Source organism: Chiloscyllium punctatum, chromosome 8 (genome assembly GCF_047496795.1).
Source record: "Chiloscyllium punctatum isolate Juve2018m chromosome 8, sChiPun1.3, whole genome shotgun sequence".
NCBI lineage: Eukaryota > Metazoa > Chordata > Chondrichthyes > Orectolobiformes > Hemiscylliidae > Chiloscyllium > Chiloscyllium punctatum.
Genome location: NC_092746.1, coordinates 3392406 through 3408736, shown reverse-complemented (window position 1 = coordinate 3408736; position 16331 = coordinate 3392406). Strand labels below are relative to the sequence as shown.

Sequence of the window (16331 nt, the reverse complement as noted above, 5' to 3'; positions counted from 1 at the left end):
GAATATGCATTCTTTATTTAGTCCCATATGTCTACTGATCACAGCACAAATTTAAATGGTTTAGCAGTTACTGATATGACCAATTATGTACTTAATCTCTATTAGTTTCAAAATAAAAACAAACTGAAACTTGGCTGCCATGAATCCAGGCAAGTGATTCTCAATAAATGACACCAGCAGTTAGCTAAGGCCATGTGACTTTCAGTAAACTGGTGCAACAGACTAGATGTCTATTCCAGCCAAAGTTTTGAAAAAAACTGTCCAAAGTAATATTAGTGACTTCTTTAAAAGCAGACCATCTGTCTTCCAGTCTTTCAAGGGAATGCTGTTCCCACAATTCAAGTAGTGGTGTTCAGAATCAAACACTATCCTGATTCCTGTGAGAATGTTCCATGATAGGAAAAGAGTCATAGAGATGTACAGCATGGAAACAGACCCTTCGGTCCAACTCATCCATGCCAATCTAGTCCCACCTGCCAGCACCCGGCCCATATCCCTCCAAATCTTTCCTATTCATATGCATCTTAAATGTTGCAATTGAGCAGCCTCCACCACTTCCTCTGGCAGCTCATTCCATACACGTACCACCCTCTGCGTGAAAAAGTTGCCCCTTAGGTCTCTTTTATATCTTTCCCTTCTCACTCTAAACCTATGCCCTCTAGTTCTGGACTCCCCGACCCCAGGGAAAAGACTTTGTCTATTTATCCTATCCATGCCACTCATAATTTTGCAAACCTCTATACGGTCACCTTCAGCCTCTGACGTTCCAGGGAAAACAGCCCCAGCCTATTCAGCCACTTCCTGTAGCTCAAATCCTCCAACCCTGGCAACATCCTTGTAAATCTTTTCTGAACCCTTTCAAGTTTCACAACATCTTTCCGATAGGAAGGAGACCAGAATTGCACGCAGTGTTCCAACAGTGGCCTAAACAATGTCCTGTATAGCTGCAACATGACCTCCCAACTCCTGTACTCAATACTCTGATCAATAAAGGAAAACATACCAAACACCATCTTCACTATCCTAGCTACCTGTGACTCCACTTTCAAGGAACTATGAACCTGCACTCTAAGGTCTCTTTGTTCAGCAACACTCCCTAGGACCTTACCATTAAGTGTATAAGTCTTGCGCAGATTTGCTTTCCCAAAATGCCGCACCTCATTTTATCTGAATTAAACTCCATCTGCCACTTCTCACCCCATTGGCCCATCTGGTCAAGCTCCTGTTGTAATCTGAGGTAACCCTCTTCGCTGTTCAATACACCTCCAATTTTAGTGTCGTCTGCAAATGTACTAACCGTACCTCTTATGCTCACATCCAAATCATTTATGTAAATGGCAAAAAGTAGAGGATCCAACACCGATCGTTGTGGCATTTCACTGGTCACAGGCCTCCAGTCTGAAAAACACCCTCCACCATCACCCTCTGTCTTCTACCTTTGAGCCAGTTCTATATCCAACTGGCTAGTTCTCCCTGTATTCCATGAGATCTGATCTTGCTAATCAGTCTCCCATGGGGAACCTTGTCGAACGCCTTACTGAAGAGGTGGGCAACCTTTGAGAGCTCGCGGAAAGCTTCATGTTTTCCATGGAGCAACGAGTTACTGTGGAAGGTATAAGAGAGCCTTGCTCGTATGTGGGATGCTCATGTTATTATTTAAAGTTGTCCAGCAGAATGAAACAAACAATAAAATCACACAGTTCCAGCAGCATGAGGAGAAAATTAGATTTTTGCAAACGCTGAAGGCCTCTGATTATTGGGGAGATTGAAAACGTAATGGCGATAATAATCAGTTTTCACATGTTGCTGAAGTATGGAATTGTGTTAAACTCTGCCTTCTTGTATTTTTTTTGTACACGGGCGGCACGGTGGCTCAGTGGTTAGCACTGCTGCCTTACAGCACCAGGGTCCCAGGTTCGACTCTAGCCTCTGGCGACCATCTGTATGGAGTTTGCACATTCTCCCTGTGTTTGCATGGGTTTCCTACGGGTGCTCCGGTTTCCTCCCACCGTCACAAAGATGTGCAGGTTAGGTGAATTGACCATGCTAAATTGCCCTTAGTGTTAGGTGCATTCGTCAGAGGGAAATGGGTCTGGGTGGGTTACTCTTCGAAGGGTTGATGTGGACTTGGTGGGCCGAAGGGCCTGTTTCCACACTGTAGAGAATCTAATCTAATCTAATCTAATCATAATTCTCAAGGAAGAATCAGGACACTTTGCAGGTTTTTGGAATTGTAAAGTGCTGTTACATCACATGGTTACTTAGCCTCTCTGCTTTTGTAAGACATTTGGATATTATTTTTTCCAAGGAAAGTTTTATAGAGAAATCTAATGATACATCATCACATTAATAGGAAGAGAAGAAAAATGAAACATTCCTGAAGAAGCAGAAACTAGCTGATAATGGGACAAACACTGAATCACCTCCAGTGTCAGCAGCTGACTTTATTCAAGATTCCTCTTCAGGTACTGGGCTGTTGTTCAGACTCCAGCTTTATAGATCAGCCAGCACTGTATAATTTCTTAAAGTATTATTTTGTTCTATATTTTGTACACTTCTTGTATGCTTTTCACAGCTATTAGTCTGAATTGAAATATACATTGGTTTGCAGTGAATAAGTAAACAGGCAAGCCAAGTAATAATTTAGTGATTGCTAAGCAAGTATTTCTCCAACTGCTTGTACTGCAGGTGTATCTTCATTTATTCATAAGTAGAAATTGCTCTTCTCAATTTTAATTTCATTTACTACTATGGAACACATTTTTGAAGTGTTTTTATACCCAAGGAAAATGATCTGTAAAACAACTCCATCATTAGCAACAGAGATTTACAAACCATTTTTGTGTTGAAACAATTCTAATACTCATTATTTCCCAGCTGATACTTGATGTTATTCCAGATCCTATCAATTTGTCATTGATAATGTATTGCTGACAGTCGTGAGATTAATGTGATAGGCGCAGAACAGTCATGTAATTTCACCTGGCAAGTGAAATTGTTCCTATACGGTAACATTTTATTTTGTGAAGTAAATAAGCATTGGAAGGGAGTATAATTGCAGGGCTTTGGAAAATTGGTGAAAGAATGTAACTCCATTAGTTGATGTAGGTAGAGCTAAAATACTTACCTCTAACATTTCCATTCACAAAATACACATTTTCAGGGAAAAAAGTATATTTCACGCGAAAAGATTTTTTTTGCTGTTGAATTAACTGCATGTTTTACCTACCAGCTTGGAGCCCAAATTTGAGCTTGTCCAATTGTTCCAGCATCGACTGTCATCAAATCAACAAAATAGCTCTTAAAAGATTAAATTGCTTGTCTGGGAAAATAAAAATTAAAACTTGATTAATTTTTATTTATGGGTCTTTTAATTATCAGTGATAAAGTCTACATCTTGCTCCTGTCTCTCCAGCCATGCCAACTCCATTCGACCATACATTTGATCTCTTGGTGCAGACGCAAATAAGTAAAATGAATAAAGAAATAATGGAAAAAAATGAGAAGTACAAAAAGTGCAAGCAGATGTTGGCCGTAAGTAAACCAATCACTGAGACTTGTAATACCTTATCACACCCAGGTTGAATGGAATGAAAAGATTGCTGAGTCATAAATGATATTCTAAAGAATATGGTTGGAACTCAGTGAGAAAAATATCTTGTTTGCTGTGTTTTCTAGATTATGTATTATATTCACGGTGCTTTGTTTGATAAGGACGCGTGGTCACAATCTAATTGTTAAATATTAAACGATCTCTGGTAATTCAGAATTTGTTTGGTCAGGACATTTTCTTCACTTGGAATATGTTAATTAGTTTAAGGTTCTAATTGAGCATGCAGTATTTTTAGATTGCTTCGCATCTATAAAGGCCTGAAGGATGTCAACACAGATGCTCCGTTTTTAATACATTGCTAACATGTTATCCATAGTTCATTCTAAGACAGAAAATATTTCCTTCATTAAAACAGGAATATGATTAAAATATAGTTTCTCATTCTCACTGTGACAATATTGACATTTACTGTCCATTCCTAGTTGCTCTTGTTTTGATCCTTTTTTGCTGCTATAGTGATAGTGAAACTGTTTCAATATCTCTTTGATCTAAGGTTTCCAGAATTTTGTCATCCTAATAAGGAATAGCAATACAGATCTAGGTCAAAAGAAAGATCTACGTTTTCACATTAAGCACTGCAAATGAGAGTCAAACCGTTTTCTGCTGTTTGAAATCCTAGCCTCTCACCTTTGTCCATGTCGCCATATTTAAAGTAACTGGAAATGAGAGTAGGCTGGATTCAGGTTTCTTGATTTCCAAGGCAGCAATGAAGCACGAGTACCAAGACTAGCTCGTCAGAGACCTGCCTTGCTCGCTTTGGATAAAGTCAGAAGTCACATGACAATAGGTTATAGACCAACAGGTCTATTTGAAATCACAAGCTTTCAGAGCATATCCCCTTCGACAGATGAAGTGAAAGAGATGCTTGTAGGCACAGAATTTATAGGCAGAGATATCAAAAGATCACTGTCCATTTGGGATTTTCTCTTCTTTCTTGCATCTCTGTAGAAAATTGATGTCTGTGTTGATATGTGCGATCTTCTTGGAGATCCTCTCCAGTTTGAGCTGACAGCTTTTGGTGTCATGCGCCTGCTGAATTTGTCCATGCCAATCCAACGCCTCCATCTCCACATCATGGCTACCATCGACACCACATGCATATTGACACAGACATCAACTTTCTACAGAGATGCAAGAAAGCAGAGAAGATCCTGAAAGGACTATGATCATTTGATCTCTCTCCAGTTGAACACTCTACCTATAAATTCTGTGTTTGTGTGCTTCTCTGTCATTTCACCTGATGAAGGGGATACTCTCTAAAAGCTTCTGATTTCAAATAAACCTGTTGGACTGTAACCTGGTGTTGTGTGACTTCTGATTTTGTTCACCCGAGTCCAACACTGGCACCTTCGTTCACATTATTCTGGATTAGTGGTGCTGGAAGAGCACAGCAGTTCAGGCAGCATCCGAGGAGCAGTAAAATCGACGTTTCGGGCAAAAGCCCTTCATCAGGAATAAAGGCAGAGAGCCTGAAGGGTGGAGAGATAAGCTGGAGGAGGGTGGGGGTGGGGAGAAAGTAGCATAGAGTACAATAGGTGAGTGGGGAAAGGGATGAAGGTGATAGGTCAGGGAGGAGGGTGGAGTGGATAGGTGGAAAAGAAGATAGGCAGGTAGGACAAGTCCGGACAAGTCATGGGGACAGTGCTGAGCTGGAAGTTTGGAACTAGGGTGAGGTGGGAGAAGGGGAAATGAAGAAACTGTTGAAGTCCACATTGATGCCTTGGGGTTGAAGTGTTCCGAGGCGGAAGATGAGGCATTCTTCCTCTAGGCGTCGGGTGGTGAGGGAGCGGCGGTGAAGGAGGCCCAGGACCTCCATGTCCTCGGCAGAGTGGGAGGGGGAGTGTACATGTTGGGCCACAGGGCGGTGTGGTTGATCGGTGCGGGTGTCCCATAGATGTTCCCTAAAGCAGTGTGCTAGGAGGTGTCCAATCTCCCCAATGTAGAGGAGACCACATTGGGAGCAACGGATACAATAAATGATATTGGTGGATGTGCAGGTAAAACTTTGGATGTGGAAGGCTCCTTTAGGGCCTTGGATGGAGATGAGGGAGGAGGTGCGGGCGCAGGGTTTGCAATTGCTGCGGTGGCAGGGGAAGGTGCCAGGATGGGAGGGTGGATTGTGGGTGGGCGTGGACCGGACCAGGTAGTCACAGAGGGAACGGTCTTTGTGGAAGGCGGAAAGGGGTGGGGAGGGAAATATATCCCTGGTGGTGGGGTCTTTTTGGAGGCGGTGGAAATGTCGGCTGACGATTTGTTTTATGCAAAGGTTTGTAGGGTGGAAGGTGAGCACCAGGGGCGTTCTGTCCTTGTTACGGTTGGAGGGGTGAGGTCTGAGGGCGGAGATGTGGGATGTGGACGAGATACATTGGAGGGCATCTTTAACCACGTGGGAAGGGAAATTGCGGTCTCTAAAGAAGGAGGCCATCTGGTGTGTTCTGTGGTGGAACTGGTCCTCCTGGGAGCAGATATGGCAAAGGCGGAGGAATTTGGAATACGGGATGGCATTTTTGCAAGAGGTAGGGTGGGAAGAGGAGTAATCCAGGTAACTGTGGGAGTCGGTAGGTTTGTAAAAAATGTCAGTGTCAAGTCGGTCATCATTAGTGGAGATGGAGAGGTCCAGGAAGGGGAGGGAGGTGTCAGAGATGGTCCAGGTAAATTTAAGGTCCGGGTGGAATGTGTTGGTGAAGTTGATGAATTGTTCAACCTTCTCGCAGGAGCACGAGGTGGCGCCAGTGCAGTCATCAATGTAGCGGAGGAAGAGGTGGGGAGTGGTGCCGGTGTAATTACGGAAGGTGGACTGTTCTACGTAGCCAACAAAGAGACAGGCACAGCTGGGGCCCATATGTGTGCCCATAGCTACCCCTTTGGTCTGGAGGAAGTGGGAGGGTTCGAAGGAGAAATTGTTAAGGGTGAGGACCAGTTCGGCCAAACGAATGAGAGTGTCGGTGGAAGGGTACTGTTGGGGACGTCGGGAGAGGAGAAAACGGAGGCCTTGGAGGCCCTGGTCATGGCGGATGGACTGGATATCTATGGTGAAGATGAGGCGTTGGGGGCCAGGGAAACGGAAGTCTTGGAGGAGGTGGAGGGCGTGGGTGGTGTCTCGAACGTATGTGGGGAGTTTCTGGACTAGGGGGGATAGGACAGTGTCGAGGTAGGTAGAGATGAGTTCAGTGGGGCAGGAGCATGCTGAGACAATGGGTCGGCCAGGGTGGTCAGGCTTGTGGATCTTGGGAAGGAGGTAGAACTGGGCAGTGCGGGGTTCCCGCGCTGTGAGGTTGGAAGCTGTGAGTGGGAGATCTCCTGAGGTGATGAGGTTCTGTATGGTCTGGGAGATGATGGTTTGGTGATGGGGAGTGGGGTCATGGTCGAGGGGGCGTTAGGAAGAGGTGTCCTCGAGTTGGCATTTGGCTTCAGCGGTGTAGAGGTCTGTGCGCCAGACTGCCACTGCGCCCCCTTTATCTGCTGGCTTGATGGTAAGGTCGGGATTGGAGCAGAGGGATTGGAGGGCTGCACGTTGTGAGGTTGGAGTGGGGGAGGGAGGTAGACAGGTTGAGGCGGTTAATGTCCTGGCGGCAGTTGGAAATGAAGAGGTTGAGGGCAGGTAATAGGCCAGTGCAGGGTGTCCAGGTGGATGCAGTGTGTTGGAGGTGGGCAAAGGGGACCTTTCGAAGGGGAAATTCTTTACCCCAAAGAGTTGTGGAGCTTGGTAGATTATTAAAATTTTGGAGCTGAGGGCTGTGAAGGGCTGACATAAAAGAGGAGTTCACACCTAGGGCAGATCAGCCATGATATTTCAAATGGACAGGTGGCTTAAGGAGTGGATTCATCTTTCTTCGGCCTGCGTTTTCATTTAAATCTTTTATGGCCTATCATTGATTTTGCGCATTGAAAATTTTTTGTCCATTGGGCAGTACAACGATCTACTATCTGCCATGCCTACAAACCACCTGCATTTGGTTAGGTTAAAATCTTCAAAAACAAAGGTGTCCCACTGGTTTTCCCAAACCATGCCTGATTCCTAGCTCTCCAGTTGATGTTTGGTGCCCAAGTCTGATCCATCTGTCACTTAGCTACTACCTTGCAATCACTATCCCTTTTTAAATGTAGGAATTAACCTTACATTAACCTTACTTATTAACCTTAAAATATTAAGGTAACAACTGAGACAATATAGAGTTCAGGGTGGGGTCTCCTTTAAGAAACAATTACAGGTTCCACTTTATGTTCAACTGAAATGTTGCTAGCAAATTAAACTTTCACAAGCACCATACCTTTAGGTAACTGGAATTGATATTGCAGTGAGTTAGGATGCTGTAGTTTCATTTTTTTTCTGTGACTCATCCATTCTACTGTCTGAATGGGTATTTCACAAAACTAATTTAGACAGTCTCAAGCCCTGTTTCTAATGATCTCAGCTTAAAATTGCACATTGAACATGCATTCCCAATTTCATTCCGAGATGTTTTGGGAATAACTGCTGTGGAGGAGGATTGTAGCAGAGATTATTGCAAGGGCGAGTTCCATGTCAAAGGTCGTCTCTGATAGACTGAAACGTTTAGCTCTTACATTGGATATTCTTTGAGGAACGGTTCAGAGTTTTCGTAGAATGTAGAATAATCTTGTATCAACTTTGAGACAGCCTTCTCTTATCATTTCATAGGGCTAATATTTAGGAACAACTCTCCAATCAATTGCAAAGTACTGACAGAAAAGAGTACTGTAACAAGTTGTACAGCTTATTGTGGGTGATTTTTAAATTACAGTATTTTCAAAATATGCATTTTCAGTCATGGTAGTCAACACTGTTACGGTCTATGGTTTGTATATGGCTCTTTCAAATAGTTATGCTAACTGAACTTCTGATTTTAATTGAAATTGCAGCATATTGGCAAAAGTTTTGCCTCCTTTTTCATATATTGGCAAGTCTTAACAAACTTGAACTTGGGCAAGTGGAGTTTTGGATGGAGGGAACATTAATTTCTCACTTTATTTCCTAAATTTCTCCTGGTTTCTTTCCATTTCTGAAGATGTGTGCTTTTACTTGCTATGATTCAATGTGACTCATCAGTTTTTCTCACTCCTCTTCCAAATAATTACCGTGAATCAGGTTACTAAGTGTCAAATTGTTGTTAAGTATTGACCAAATATTAAAAGGCCAATTTCTGTATTAAGCTAATAATTATTGATCGCTTGTAGCAGGGATCATTATATAACAGTCGAACGTTACAAGTCTGGTTAACTAACAATCCCTCCCCTGTCCCACATTTCCAAAATTCCCTCTGTGCTGTTGTGCTGTAACCACCTGGAGGAACATATAGATCAGGGACAATAAGATGAATTTGATGCATTTATCCTTAAGTCTTCTGTTATGAAAAATGTCCAGAAGGTTATGTCCCAGTAAATACTGTTCATAATGTGGTAGATACTGTTGTGCAATTTTAGCAAAGGGTTTAGATGATTAACTGGTATAACTTTATGCAAAAACTTGCAAAGCTCTCAAAGCTTAACTTCAAGGACTTCCCTGATCTTTAACCAAAATTTACAATGGATGATTGAGAGAATCCTCAAGGGTAGAAATCAGTGGGTTTTTTAATTCTCCACATTCATGTCTAGAAATGTTTTGGTTCAGATAACTGATCTGTAAGGCTTCCAGATCTTTGATTTTAATTTTCAAATCTAAAGAGATGTATCAGTGTGGTTGATGTAAATTGCCAAATGAGATATGATTGCCAGTGGTAATCCTGTAAATACTTATTCCATTATGGTCATGATATGTCATTTTGGGATTTGGATGACACAGCAAATCTTTTGAATGAAAACTTGGTGTTGAAGCAATAGCGCTTTATGTATGGATTGAGAGTCATGGGCAGGGACATGACAAAGAATATTCTTGCCATATTCTCTATGCCTTATGTGATTGTATCCATTAAAAGTGACTGTTGATGCAGTCAGCTTAGATTTAATGTTGGAGAAAGTGAGGACTGCAGATGTTGGAGATTAGAATTGAGTGTGTGATGCTGGAAAAGTACAGCAGGTCAGGCAGCATCAGGAGAGCGGGAATATCGATGTTTCGGGCAAAAGCCCTTCATCAGGAACATCAATTCTCCTGCTCCTCGGATGCTGCCTTACTTGCTGTGCTTTTCCAGCACCACACTGTCGACTTAGGTTTAATGTTAACTGGTTGAATGGGATCCCGAGTTCTCTGATTGGATGGCTTCAGGCTGAAGTTGTTAATGTTTTTAGATGAGGAAAATAACTACCTTTTTCGGGGTCAAGCAGTATTATAGGATGTTTTGTTGTTAGCAGTTAAAGCAGCTGCTCAGTTACATAGATTTTAGAGATCGATTCTCTGTTAAGGGCATTTCTGTCCTTTTCCCTGAGATGAGAGAAAATCTTCTGTGTTGGAAGAATAGAATAGTGTAAATTGTTTATGACAGTTCATGTATCCTGAAATAACTGTTTTTAACCAAAGCTACAAATGGGAAATGGAAAGAACTTTGTCTGATGTACTTCCTTTTGACAATATTTTTTGCCTGTTGTCTTTTATCAGGAAGAGAATGAAAGAAGTCAGGCTTTTGCTGAAGAACTGGCTTACATCCAGCAAAAATTAAAGCAGCAGTTAAAAATAAACAGTGACCTAAAACAAGAAGCTGCAGAGGACATTCAGTATAAGGTAAAAACCATTCAGCAGCATTCAAAACAGAAAAAATAATGGGTCAGTATTGAAGATCTAAATTGTGCACAATTTGAGTTGATTGTGACAAGATTTTGCTTTGAAGGCGGAAAAGAGAACAGTTACATCAATTAATATTAGTCATCACTTGATTTTGAAACTCAACAGCAGCATATCATTTACGCACCTCTATATTTGGAATTCTAAATTACTCTATTCTCTGGTGTTTCGGTGTAACTTTTATTGAAACCTCTCCTATTGAGGTGATCAAGAAAATTTGTTCTTAAATTCTTTTGCATCTGTCATACTAGCACCCAGCATAACATTGATGTAGAACAAAGTCTTTGTTCATACAATAAATAGTTCTAAGTTAGCTGAATACATTTATTGCTTTCTTTTGCATAGGTTTGCTGGTTTTCCTTCTGTTTTCTATCTAAGTTTACATTATAAAACTATAAAATTGAATTATTTATGATATGCCTATAAGATTGATATATGAATATTCCTAATATGTATTGTAAAGCCATGTCCCTTTGAACTTCAAATAATACTCTGTAGTTCATACTAAGATTTTGACTTTTTAAAAATTCGTTTATGTTTAGAGAGAAAATTTAATGCTCTACAACTGATGTGAAGTACAGTTGGTTACAGATTTGTGACTGTAGTTTAGAGATATTCTAATAATGAAATCTTCACTGATGTCAATATATACATCTGAAGTATGTTAGCTTAAATGTACATTTTTCAAAGTGTTTCGATACCAATGCATTAAGTAATCCAAATAACCTGGTGGAGTGCAACCTGTTTGATACATTTGAATGAAAATTAAGTTAAATCAGGATGGAAAATTGGTTTTATGAAAAGGGAAAAATACTTTATATGTTTAGTGTGAAGTACAAGTTATAGTACAGTAGTGATTTTAAATTTTGAAATGACAACCCAATAATTGTCATACTTTTTAAAGAATTATCAGTTTCTACTCCTTTCAGTATTGAGCAACTAATCTGCAAGTTAAGTTCAATGCCCTTCAATTCTCACTGACCCAACACTTCCTGGCAACATAATACAAATTGGCACATGCTGTTATTGGTTGTCTTCAACCCAGAATCTTGTAGCAAGAGATAATCTTGAGTCTGACTCATTGCAAATTGCTGAATAACTTGTGATGCTACATTATTTCCCTAGGGTGAGAGATTTCAAGACTTGGGGCCATATATTTAAGCTGAGAGGAGAAAGAGTTTAAAAAAGATATGAGGTGGAAATTTTTTTAGCAGAGTGGTTCGAGTGTGGAATGAACTTCCAGAGGAAGTGATGTAAATGGGTACAGTTACAGTGTTTAAAAGGCATATAGAAAGTACATGAATAAGAAATGTTTGAAGGAGTATGGGCCAGGCACAGACAGGTTGGGACTAGTTTAGTTTGGGATTATGATCAACATGGACTGTTGGACTGAAGGGAAACCAAAGTTTCTGTGCTGTAGATTTGCACCATAATTACAAATGAATTCAATAAAAGTCTGGAATTAAGATCTAATGATAACCATGAATCAATTACCAGTTGTTAGGAAAACCCATCTGAGTCACTTACGTCCTTTAGGGAAGAAGCTGCTGTCCTTACCTAATCTGGTCTACATGTGGCTCTAGAAGCATAGCAATGTAGTTGACTCTCAACAGGCCTCTGAGCAATTAGGGGTGGGCAATAATGGCTGGTGATTTCCTTATCTTGTGAATGAGCAATTTTTAAGAGCATGATGAGACTGCCATTTTAACATAAGTTAAATGAGTGGGCAAATATGTGATGGCTGGAATATATAAGGTGAAAATGTGAGTCATTCATTTTATCAAGGAGATTGCCAAAGCAGTACATTATTCAAGTGTAGAGATATTGCCAGACTCTGTGGTACAGAGGGATTAGATTGTATGGGTACACAATTGAGGAAAACTAACCACATAGGAACATCTAATGGTTATTGTGGAAAATGGTATGTTGGCTTTTAATGCAAGAGGATTAAGAGTGTAAGAAATAGAAGTGTTGCAACAGCAGTATACAGACTTAGCGAGACCGCATCTGGAGTACTATGTACAGTTTTGGCCTCCTGTATCAAAGAAGGTGAATCATTTAATTATAATCAGTTCAGAGAAGATTCACTTGACTGGTTCTTGGGCTGAAGGATTTAGTGAGGAAAGGTTGAGCAGTTTGGGTCTGTGTCCAAGAGAGTTTAGAAGAATGAGAGTTGCTCTTAATGAATTATACAAAATCTTGAGGGGGCTTGCCAGAATGGATTCTGAGAAACTTTTCCCCTTTGTGGGATAAGGAGTGGAGAAAAAGAGACTTGAGCTTAAAAATGAATGGTCATCCATTTAACACTGAGATGAGAAACTTGCTTGAGAGGCCAAATGGCCCACTTTTTTTCTATCAAGGGATAACGTGTAAATTACCACAAGCTACCTTTAATTCAGTTACTTATCAAGAGATCTCACATTTCAATCAAATACTGAAACAATTATTTAAATTTTATTGCATGTAGCAACCAAAACAAGACCCCTCAAGTAAGCAAGTTAAGCCTCAACTTAACTATTACCTGACTAATGGCAGAATGTTTTTCACAATTGCATAGAAGGAATTTGACTTTAAGGGCTGTTTCATTTCTATGGTTGGGATAGAAATCTCATTTGAGAGATTAAAACAAAGAATTAGGGAAAAGTTGGGCAGAGATTTGGGAGATGGCAGCACATTCACAATGAAGAGGGAAGAGATGCAAGAGATAAGACAGCAATTTCTAAGGGGTAAGGGGGTCAGTTTATACATTTGAGTGAGAGTGGGGACACTGCCTGATGAAGAGAAACTCTATTATATGGGGCCAGGAGTGGAACTTGGATGGTTAACAGTTTAAATGGGAATAAGTGTCGAGACTAAACAGGTGATCAGTCTCATGGGCAAAATGATTTGGGAGAACATGGCAGGAGTGGAGAGAAAAATCTAGAGAAAGAAGTGAGTCCAGGCTACTACAATGGGGAACGTTATAGGAAGCTTGGTTGAAATGAAAGGAGACATTCCAAAAGGAGGTGAGGGAGGGCTTTTAGGGTTGGAGAGGTCGGTATTTTTGGCAGTTGCCTATGTGGTACGTAACATTTAGAAATGTTACAAATTAAATTATTTTTGTAAGTGTGCTGCTGCTTTCATTTTTTAAAAATTTAAACCTAAAGTGATTGAATCTGAAATAACTCCTGTTAATTAGGAGAAGTTGTCTTTTCTTTTGTCCTGTACAGCACATGACAAATTCTGAATAATTTTAACTCCCCATTCACTTTCTGTATTCACTTAAATGAAGCAATTATGGTAGACTATAAATATAATTTCTACTGATTTTTTGGCAAACTAAGATATTATCAGGCTGATGTAACAATTCACCTGATTTCAGGGTGTGGGGAAAATGTTTGAAAGTATTTAAAATTTCCTTAATTGAATATTATGTAATGTGGACAGAATTGAGAGATGTTTTACTTGCTATAATTCAATTAAAATTCAGTAAAACATATAGCAGGATGCATTGACTCTTTTCATTAACTATGAGCATACGCAGTGTGCAGACTAGTTTTATAAATGAGGAAATAGTTGTATTAAACCAAAAGTTTATAGCTGGTTGTTTGCTCTTCTAGAGGATAATTATTTTAACATATTACATTGGATTAGGGATGAAAAGAATAAAACATTGAAAAAGGTTAGTTATTTGAAAAAAGTACATTTAAAGATAATATTGATGAATTTGTGAACCTCTGTTAGTGGTTTGGCAATTAGACAGTTATCTTCAAGAAAATGCACAGAGTTCAAGGAGGAATGGAAGAATCTGATGCATTGTACTAAAATTGCGTCTGAAGATAAATGTGTTTCATGGTACGTGCTTGAAAATTTATATATCAGCAAAATTGAATATCTCAAACTAGTTCATAGCAAACAATTCACAATTAAAATCACACTATTATCTGCTTTTGTATGCAGAAATATATTTCAGTTTGGTTTTAAAAGGACTTAGATTACTTAGAAAGCATAATGTCATCTGCAGAGGGCCCTTTTCTTCAAAGTGTAACAGGAAATGAAGTGGGGCTCAGAATCAGACAGGAATGTATCCCTGAGCAATCTTCCTCCATCAAATTTGCCACGCAGTCTGTAACATACATTCTCTATTCTCCTTCAGCAAACTCCGTGGAATATCACTGCCCAGTTCTTGAAACCTTCCAAAGTCCTTCACAGATGAAGTGGTGTCACTGTTCTCAAAGATATTTTTGCATAGCAAGTTCACCCAGTTAGATTTGGAACAGAAAATGTTAGAGGTACTCAGTATTTCTGGCATAACTGTGGAACTAGTTAACTTTTTAAGTCCATGATCTTTGCAATCAAACAATTGACAAATCAAAGACGAGTGTGTTTTCTCTCTCTACAGATGCTGCCTAATCTGTTCAGTACTTTTGGCTTTTTCTGTCTGTATCTTAAATCTTTGGTATCATGTTGTCTTTTCTAAATGATCATCTGATCTGTTCTGGTGATGGTTGAAGGATGAATTTTGGTCAGGGAGAACCCTTGATCTAAATTGTCGTTGGATTATCAATGACTTACAGATGGTTAGTTAATGGTAGTTGAATGTCAGACCTACATAAAGCATTGCTGCATTGGGAATGTGATGTAGCGAATAGGATATGTACTGCCTAATAAAAACAATTCAAGAACTTACAAATATTAAGCCTCACCGTGGACGTATGGACCAAAGGAAGGAAAGTCTGGGAAAGACTGGGGAACAGAATTCCGGATGGAATACAAAAGAGGAGATTTGAGAAGTAGAATGAATTAAATGGAGTTGTTTGTAAGTCAGAACAAGGAATTTGAAGTTAATATGTTGAAGAAATGAGAGCCTGCTTGATAACTGCAACTTTTACTTATATAATGTCTCTTTCATAATAAAATTGCCAGTGTCCCTCACAGGAGCATTAATAACAAAATATGGCACCAGGCATCAAAGGGAATATTAAATCAGATAACCAGCGCTTGGTTAAGGAGATCAGTTTTAAGGAATGTCCTAAAGAAGGAAATTGATGTTTAGTGTCACTATGGGTTTTGTCTTGAGCGGTAGTTTTTTAAATTTTATGGTGAGTAGGTGATGTGAGACCAGGAAGGAAAACATGCAGAGTAGTTAATGCAAACATGCCTTAAAAGATTTTATCAGTGGAGAAGCTGTTTGTGGATAATGTTATAGTGCTGATGGACAGGGCATAAAATTTGAGGCTGAACTCTGGGTTCACCCGAATATTTAAAACTATAAAGGACCTGTATTTACTCGAGCTTTGAACAAATGGCTCCAACCATTAATGAGACTTGCATTTGCTTGTAGACTTTCTCTGGGATTTTGCATGGTAAGTTGCTGACAGCCAACCATCCAAAAAGTGCAGCTGCCTGTACAGGACAGCTGAGATCTGTGAGGCTGAGAACTTGTATTTTTTTTCAGGCACATTTTAAGGAATGCTTGAAGGTGGAAGACAAGCCGAAGAAGTTTTTGGAAAGAATTTCAGCATGTAGAACTGGGCAACTAAAGGCTTGGCTACCAGTGAGGGAGCAATACAATTTCGGGATACTTAATCTGGAATTCGAGGGGGGCAATATCTTGAAGGATCGTGGGAATGCAAGACATTACAGAGAAAGGAAGGACAGGGTCATGGAGACGTTTTAAAAACAGGATTGAGAATTTTAAAATTCAGCTGCAGCTTAACTGGGAGCCAGTTAGCACAGGGTCAATTTGTGGAAGGGGTTTGGTGTGATTTTGGACTAGGTAACAGTTTTGGACACAAGAGTAGTCAGATCTAGATGCAACCAAAGCATGAATGAGGATTTCAATAACAGAAGAGCTGAAACAGAGGCAAATTTGAGCTATGCTACGATGACGGAAATAAGCAATCTTTTAGTTTTGTTTTGTTTTATGATCTGATATGATATCAAAATTGCTAACAGCCTGGTTCAGTCTCAGACACTTGCCAGGTAGGGATATGGAAGAAATAG

The 16331-nt window shown here is 40.0% G+C and overlaps 1 protein-coding gene across 1 annotated transcript in view; it reads left to right on the top strand.

Annotated features, from left to right (window-relative positions):
• Positions 1-16331, top strand: part of tax1bp1b (Tax1 (human T-cell leukemia virus type I) binding protein 1b) — a 101840-nt gene that overhangs the window by 68779 nt on the left and 16730 nt on the right. The window contains exons 11-13 of the mRNA XM_072575048.1: positions 2354-2465; positions 3416-3534; positions 10164-10286. Coding sequence (XP_072431149.1) covers positions 2354-2465; positions 3416-3534; positions 10164-10286 — 354 coding nt within the window. The remainder of the gene's footprint in view (positions 1-2353; positions 2466-3415; positions 3535-10163; positions 10287-16331) is intronic.